General features: G+C 41.0%; 1 protein-coding gene across 2 annotated transcripts in view; it reads left to right on the forward strand.

The window, feature by feature from the left end:
- The window catches only part of Nell1 (neural EGFL like 1), an 822774-nt gene that overhangs the window by 213201 nt on the left and 600677 nt on the right, over positions 1-8896 (forward strand). For both annotated transcript variants that reach the window (XM_013019667.1, XM_013019668.1), the window contains exon 9: positions 7939-8012. In XM_013019667.1, the coding sequence (XP_012875121.1) occupies positions 7939-8012 (74 nt within the window). The remainder of the gene's footprint in view (positions 1-7938; positions 8013-8896) is intronic.

An 8896-nucleotide genomic window follows, 5' to 3' on the forward strand; every position in this document is an offset into this window, starting at 1 on the left:
TTGATTAGCTCAATTCAGCCATTTCAACATGTACATATTTCAAAGCATCATGTTGTACACCATCGACATAAACAATTTTGTCAATAATAATAATAAAATAGAAAAGGAAAATTATAAAGAGGAAAAATATAGTTTGTCTTATGTGAATAGCATAGAGTTTTAACCAAGTTTGGTAATCTGGATTGCCATATATAAAATATTTATTAATATAGATAACATATTAATGTCTATATATTAATAAATATATAATATATTTAATTTTTGCTTTTCATGGAGATAGGATCTTATTACATAGCCTATGCTGGCTTTGAATTTATTATACTCCTTCCTCAACCTCTGTATTATTTTATTTCTCATTGAACCCATCCACATGTGAAATATCACATAGATATATCACATAGATATATTTAGGACGATTATTTTTTGGCTTACCACTCCCATGATTCAATTTATTATTTTGGTCTTTTCTATATCTCTAGAGAGCCATCTCTAGTCAGTATTTTATACATCAACCAAAGCTATTCCACACCCCTTTGTACAACTATTTCAAGATAATAAGAGTAAGATAATATAATGTGCAAAATAAAATATTCCTAAATTTTCTTAGGTTTAAGTGAGGCCATATTGTAGAGACACTAATCAAAAGTATTATTCTGACTCAGGCAAGTGAAGCCACTCTATAAAAGTGAATTGCTTTGTCTGCTGACTTCTTAGGTGTTCATGCATTTGGCACAGCCTCAGGAGATTCAGCTCTTTAGACAAGAGCATCCTATTGGAAAAAAGAAAAAGAAAAAATTTTACCTAGGCATTCTTGGCAGTCCAGGATGTGGAACAGGAGTTTTCATTTCCCAAATGTTTTTACAGGTATTTTCTGTGTTAGTTAGCTTTTCAGATACCTGAGAGAAACAGTTTAAATGAGGAAGGATGTATTTTCTCTTACAGTTTCAGAGGTTTCTGTCTAATTTATAGGAACAAAAAACCACTTCCTGGACTGCCATACCTGTATAGATAAAGTTCTTCCTTGAGGATGCCATAACCCTTTTTTAAACCTTGCTTTCAGCCTGTAATCCTACCTATTCAGGACATTGAAATCTGGAGGATGATAGTTCCAGGCCAGTCCTGGCAGAAATATCCCGTTAGGTACTAAAGTTTTTATTTAAGGTAAGAATTAAAATCAGTCAGAGTTAGTCTTAAAACCTTTTAAAGTGCCCTGAAAGACTTGAGTCATTTAGAAGCACAAGTACATTGTTCATCTTCCTAAAAATTGGGAGTTGCTCCATGGAATTCATAGGATAGAGTCCCTATGAAATAATTCTCTCTCTCCCCCCACCCCCGTGCATGTGTGTATGTGTGTGCGTGCGTGTGTGTATGTGTGTGTGTGTGTGTGTGGTTTGCTATATTGAGCATTCTTTCTAAACTGAGGTCCAGTTTGAAGTGGAGATAGGAATGAACAGTGATGATGGGGAAATCCAAGTTCCTTTGCTCTTGAAGAGTATATATTGCCCTGACCACTTTTTATCTGTCTTTTTGTTTGCTTTTTGTCTGCCATGAGGTGAGCGATTGGACTCTAAGTCACACTCGCTGTCACAATACTGTGCCTCACCACCACAGGCTCAAAGCAAACATGTGTGTTAAGAAAAGTTTACAGACAGTAGCTTAGCAGAGCATTTCCAAATGAGTAGGAGTTTGCTAGGTGCCAAGCTGAGTGAGAACATACTCGCCAAAGGGAAGTGCACATGCTTTGGGTTCTTTTTTTTTTTTTTTTGGGTCCGGTTGTGGGGCCTGAACTCTGGGCCTGGGTGCTGTCCCTCAGCTCTTCAGCTCAAGGCAAGTACTCTACCACTTGAGCCACAGCACCACTTCTGCATTTTTTCTTTTTGCTTATGTGGTACTGAGGAATCGAACCCTCATGCATGTAAGGCAAGCGCTCTACCACTGAGCCACCTTCCCAGCCCCATGCTTTGGGTTCTTAAAAGCAACCTTTTTCTTTTTTGGGAGAAGGCGGGGACATAGTCATGGTATTGAGATTTGAACTCAGGGCCTCACACTTGCTTAGCTAGTGCACTTTAGACTAGCTATCTGCTGATTATTTTGGAGATGGAGTCTGTATCTGCCAGGACTAGCCTGAAACTGTCATCCTCTAGATCTCAGTCTCCTAGTAACTGGGATTACAGGAGGAAAGCATGGTTTTAAAGCAAGGTCATGGCAAACTCAAAGAAGGGGTTTTAGGAAGGTCATTATGTCAGAGAGCTGGAGGCAGGGGGAGTAGATATGGGTGTTTGGGCATTTTCCAGGGTGGAGATGATTCTGTTGGCTGACAGGTCCTATTTGGGGAGGTGCAAAAGCAGGGGTATATGTGAGTGGTAGCCAAAGGACCTGGCACATGACAGATACTCAGTGAGCATTGTTTTGCATGAGCATCTGTGAGGGAGAGGTTGCCAAGGTTTGAACAAGAACCCAAGGGAGGCTCAGAGTGTGATTAACAGAAATAAGGCCGTGGAGGAAGTAGTCTGGGAAGTGACATATTATCTTTTTGGCATGTTTGAACTGGAGATGCCTGAGGGACAACCAGTTTGATGTGGGTGTTTTGCACAGAGAGGGGCTGTTTGAAGCCAGGGCTGAAAATTACTTCACTGAGGGAAGAAGAATCCTTGGGTGTTCAGCCCCTCTAATCTGCCTACTCTCCTTTAAAGTATAAAGCTGAATGCTGAGGTTTTTTTTTTTTTTAAAGATTCTAAGCCATTGAATACCAAGGAATGATTGGAATGTGTGCAGGGTACAAATACCTAAATAAAGACAGTATAACCTCCTATCTACATATGATAGGAACATCAAAAGCTGTACCTGTCAATTGTTTATTCAGTGTGTCATCCAGTTGACAAAATTGTTCAGTCCTTGCACTCGAGAAAACCAAGGTCAAATTTGAAGGGTCAGATGTCAGTTGGTACCAAAAGATATAACTGCGTAACACTTTCTCTCTCTCTCTCTGTCTCTCTCTGTCTGTCTGTCTCTCTCTCCCAAGTGTGCTTGTCTCTGACATCATGGGGAAGTATGTGTTGATGCTGGTTTCAACTTCATGGTTGGACACTGTGAAATATTCTAGTCTGCATGTCCCCAATGTGATAGGAAGGGCTCGGGTATCCGTTTACATTTCTACTCACATTGAAAGCTGTTGAAATGAAATCTCGAATGCCCCAGCCAGACGCAGCAGAGCCTGACTCACCTTATGCTTGAATTTCCTCAGACATCAAAACTAAGCTGTTAGGCTGTAGATCAAGGAGATTGGATAACAAGGAGTGATATTAGGCATATGGAGGGCAGTGGCAAGGAAGGAGGGTTTCTGACAGAGAAGGAGGTGGGGTCTGAAAATGCAAGGGGAAATCTTACGGCCTGTAGTTGTGAGCTGAAAGTTATCTGAAGTAAATTAATTAGAATTCTTATCATCTAGGCATTCTGCACCATGCCATAGCTGCAAGTAATATAGACATTCAGTTGACTTCATCCACCAGCTCCCAAAGCTGTGGGAGAACATAAAGCTCAATGGACATCTAATTTCTATACCAGACTAGTTGATCTGAGGGATGGATATATCCCCAAGTGTGGTGGGAGAGTAAACAGGCATTCTTATTTCCAGATCAGAGTTCTGGGATGGGGCTGTTAAAGAAAAGAATTAGACAAATGTCTTAAAGACAGGCACCAAGTGCATTAAATAGCATTGTGGAGTGACAAGGGGCAATGGGAAGAAGCAAAGGAGTATTTCTGTCCTCCTCAGCCTGAACCAGGAAGCAGATGGCACTTGGACAGAAGTGTATTTAGCAGGACTGCCACTTTGGAGTGGGCCACCTTGTCAATTTGGTCACAGCTGTGTTTGGGAGTATGAGAATTTTTATACAATAATTTCAGGCCCTTGGAGAAATGGAGTCTTTTCCTGTAAGTAAACTGGGAAAGCCAAAGTCCTTATGACCAATGACTCATGCTTAAACTGATTTACCTAGAAAACTGAGGCATAAATGGTGATCTGGGTAGATCTTTTGTGTGTATGAGTGTGTATACAAGTGTGTGTGTGTGTCTGTGTGTCTATGTATGTGTATTGATGGGAGTTGAACCCAGAACCTTGTACATGCGAGGCAAGTACTCTATCAATGAACTATATCTCAGCTTTTTTTGTTTTAACCTTTTTGTTTGGTATGTATGTGTGCAAGTATTTGGGCTTAACCTTTATGGTGTTTAATTGGAGATAAGAATGTCATAGACTTTTCTGCCTGGGCTTGCTTCCAGCTGTGATCCTCAGGTCTCAGCCTCCTGATTTGCAAGGATCAGCTAAGATTACATGTGTGAACTACCTACACCTAACGTTGTTGCTACCTGTGTGGGGGCTAGCCTTGGACTCATGATTCTCTTGACTTGATCTCTGGAGTAGCTAGGATTACAAGGCATTGTGCATCATGCCTGGTTTCTTTTTCTTTTTCATTTAAGTGAATTGTGGAAGAGAATAATTTGGACAATTATACTGATTCTTCATTTTGTTGTTGTTTTGCCTTTGAACCTCTTGATATCTATGTTGGAAATTTCACTGAATAGCAGGAATAGGTCCTAACTGGGCATCAGGAAATTGGAATGCATTTTGCTACTAAGTAGAGCTCATTGATTCTAAAACTATTTGTAATTACTAAGAATAAACCAAGAGAGGGACTGAGTTGGAGGCTAAAGATAAAATTATGAGCAATCCCTGCTCTTAGAGAGTTTACATTTCTAAGAGATAGGTAATTAAATGGTCAATGGAGACATTGTATGTTTTGTGCTACAAATAGGGTTAAGTCCAAAGTACAATGGAAGCACAAAGTGAGAGCAATTAGCCAGTATTAAAGATCAGAAATAACTTCTCAGCTAGTTGCCTATGATGTCCATCTGTAATCCTAGCTTAATCCTAGGCAGGAGGCTGAATTCTGAGGACTGTGGCATGTAGCTAGCCTATGTAGGCAGATCTGAGAGGCTCTTGCCAATTAACCAGCAAAAAACTAGAAGGGGAAGTGTGATTCAAATGCTATTATTCCAGCTGTAAGCAAAGAACATAAGGGCCTGAGTTCAAGCCTCAGAACCAGAGTATGCACACACACACACACACACACACACACACACGCACACACGCACGTACACACACACACATCGACAAGAATAATTTCTGGTGCTATATATGGTGATTAATCAGTGTGAGTGGACAGTCTGAGTATTCCTTTAGAAGATAAAAAACATGTGCAAAGCCTAGAAATGATAAATAAAGCATGACTACAAGATTTGGGGAGGTGTGCATGTTTGTGTGGATAAGAGAAAGTTCAGGAACTGGTAAGCTGAGAACTTTGGAAGCTGAGGGAGCACTACATAAATGGCCTTATGGGTTGAATTAATGACCTTGAACTTTATTCTGAAGGCATTAGGGGCTGGGGTTCTAAAAAGGACATTGTATTTGCACCTAAAATAGACCTTACTGTTCTGTGGAAAGGACTGGAGCAGACTGAGATTAGAATGCAAGAGACTTAGGAGGTTGTGGTAGGACTAAAGAAGAGTGTGAGATTGTAGCCTGATTGAAGATTGTCTGGAGTCGAATGGGGAACAGAGGAAAGTAACTTGACTTGAGAAACTTGGGATTTCGGCACCAATGTGACACAAAATTGAGTTAGAGGCAGAAGTTAGAAAGGCCTCAGAGCATACATTCTGAGGTCGGTGCTGGTGTCATTTATGGAGAGGAGAAAAATGAAGTGGAGCAGGTATGAGTGGGGTATGGATGCTGTAGATCCTACTTTAAGGGAAAAATAGAGTCTGCAGTAGAGACTTGCCTGAGATTGATTAGGCAGTTCTCTCAGGATCATTTCTGTAGATAGACATGAGATGGTGAAGCATGCACAATAGGGCAGAAGAAGAGGCTGAACTGCAATGCAGTTATAGCAAATGACTCTGTTATTACTTTAGGGAGCTTCAGAGCTAGAATGGCCTTACAGAGTTGTCCTGATTTTGGGGCACAGGAGATAGGACTTTGTACTACTTTCATCAACACTTTTTTTTTATTGGTTATAAGATGCCCAGAAAGGGGATTTCATCTAGAGCAAGTGCCTCTCTACAGCTCAGGATAAGTCCTTGATAAATAGCCCATGCCTGTTCCAACCAGCAGATCCCAAGGTGATAGATGAACAGATGCCTGTTTTAGTAAGATCTCAGAAAATTGTTTATTAAGTAATTAATATTCAAATTACCACCACGGGGTGAGGAATGAGTTTGTCAGACAGGATGAAGTTGCAGTTCTCTTCCCCAACCCTTGCTATTAGAAGTTCAAATTGGACCATGACAAACTTAAAGGGGGGTAACAGCAAAGATAGACTAAAGGGCACATTCCAAAGGGTAGATGACAAAAAGCCAGAGAGTAGTTTTTGGTAAGGATTCCAAGAACTTCCTCAGTAAGATAAGTACACGCAAGGATTCTGTCTTTTAGCAGGAATTAATGCAAAAGGTCAGACATTCTACTTGAAGCACGCAGTCAAATCTGCAGCTAGTCATAGTTCCCACAGGGTTCTATGGTCCCCTTAGGCTGAGAGACATGCTTGTGCCACTGTTCCAACAGCTGCACACATGTGTCTTTTGCTCTGGATAGCACAGCACACAGCCCCTACTGCAGAAGTATGATGATTAGTGGACCGTTGTCTCTCAGTTTTCCTTCCTTGTGGCTAAGAAGAAGGGTTTGAACTAGCTGTTTACAAGGATTATGCACACTTGAACATTCATGAGAATCAGAAGATTATAGAACTAGAAAACCAAACTAGATTAACACCCCTCCCTGTTTGTGCCAGTTCTGTCACTTGAACTCAAGGTCTAAGTACTATATGCTTGAACTTTTTTGCACAAGGCTAGCTCTCTACCACAGTTCTCTACTTTCCCTTTTTTTGTTAAGTAGAGATAAGAGTCTCACTTTGAACCACAATCCTCAGATTTTAGCCTCCCAGTTCACTAGGATTATAGGTGTGAGCCACCAACAACCCCTTTTTTAACAGATACAGAAACAGAGGGCCTGAGAGATGTTAATTAGTTTTAATGGGAGAGATCTCTGAGTGCATATCACCATTTCAGCTTCTTCTGAATAAGGGGGCTGGAAGGACTGCATTAGGGCAGGAGAGAAAAGAATCAGCCATTGCTTGTTCTTGTTGAGTGGGTTTATATCAAATGGGCATATTCTGTGCTTGCTTACAGTGTATCAGCATGTTAAGTAAGGGACTGAGTCTCTGGGATCCCTGTTAAAGTTCCACTTATGCTTCTCTTTGAAATTTTCTTCAAAGTCTATTTCTGCCTTCTGTCCTCCCTGTTCGCTTGTTAAACTCACCTTTCTAACAGCAGTCTCTGCAGTGCATCCATGTAGCAGTTTACTGGATTAGCTTGCATGTCAAAGTTGTCTGTCTTAAAAACACATAAGCTAAGACACCTATTCTTTATAATGATAAGGAAAAAATAAATGGGATTCTCCTCCACTGAGACTGCGTTCTGATGAATGCAACATAAATGAAGTTCCCTGTCACTGAGTCTGCTTCTTTTAATAGTTGCAATGTCTGAATCAAAAGTGCTGCTAATTTTACTCAATGGTAATTGTAGTCAAATCTTCCTGGTTTTAACCTCTGACCACAGCAATTCATACTCTAGTCCTTTAGTGCTTGCAACTTTAAACTAATTATGTCCCATATGTCCTATATGTGAATGCTAGGCAAACACATTTGAGATGAGATCTGATTTGGGAATCTAAGGTTTATCCCCCAAACTATTTTACACCTTACTTTTCGTAAACAGATTTGCATTGCTTAGAATCAATGTTTCTGTGAAACCTGTTGAGTTACATGGCACCTTTGAGTTCATTTTGTAGCAGAGCATGACAGACTGACCCATTTTTCTGTTTTATTACAGCAAAATGTATTTATGGAGGAAAAGTTCTTGCAGAAGGCCAACGAATCTTAACGAAGAGCTGTCGTGAATGCCGAGTAAGTTTTCATCTTATGGTCTTGGTCATGTTGGAGAATGAATAGATAGACATATGGGGTTTAGATTCAGTGAGTGGTGGGCTGCATTGGCCTGGATGGGTCAAGAATCCTCTGTGGTGGTTGGGAGTAAGAATATGGGGAAGGCCCAGCCATTGCCATTGTATGATTATCTTGTGACAGTATGTGGATCCCATTGCTTGGGAAGGAGCTGTCTCAGGAAGGATGTGAGAAAGGAGAGCCAAAAGCTGCTATGAGTCAGGAGAGATTGGTGGGTGGTCCTGAGAAAGGTTGGTATTAGAGCAATGCTTTGTGATGCCAGCTGTGACTATGCCATACAGCTGACCGAATGGTAAGAAAATGCCTCTGCCTCCTAGGTGTCCTTTCCTATGCCATAGGAAGTATGGAGCCTTAGATTTTGTTCAGTAATCACCCAACATGCACGCATCTCACATTAAGCATATGCTATTTTCCCTCAGAGAATACAATGGTGAAGAAAACAGTATCTGACTTTATAGAACTCCAGTCTTGTGAGAGTAGGAATATTAATATATAATATAATGTCAATTTTTACTTAAAAATATGAAGGAAGCTGAGAGGATGGAGAGGTTTGGGGTGGGATCTGGGAAATATCTATTCGAGGATGCAATAGTAGAACAAAGCTCTGGACCTATGACCATGTGAGGAATCCAGATACCAGTTGTGCTCCTCCTCCTTTTCCTCCTCCTCCTCCTCCTCCTCTTCTTCCTCCTCCTCCTCTTCTTCCTCCTCCTCCTCTACTTCCTCCTCCTCCTCCTCTTCTTCCTCCTCCTCCTCCTCTTCTTCCTCCTCCTCCTCCTCTTCCTCCTCCTCCTCTTCTTCCTCTTCCTCCTCTTCTTCCTCCTCCT

The sequence above is a fragment of the Dipodomys ordii genome, unplaced genomic scaffold (genome assembly GCF_000151885.1).
Source record: "Dipodomys ordii isolate 6190 unplaced genomic scaffold, Dord_2.0 Scaffold46, whole genome shotgun sequence".
Taxonomy (NCBI): domain Eukaryota; kingdom Metazoa; phylum Chordata; class Mammalia; order Rodentia; family Heteromyidae; genus Dipodomys; species Dipodomys ordii.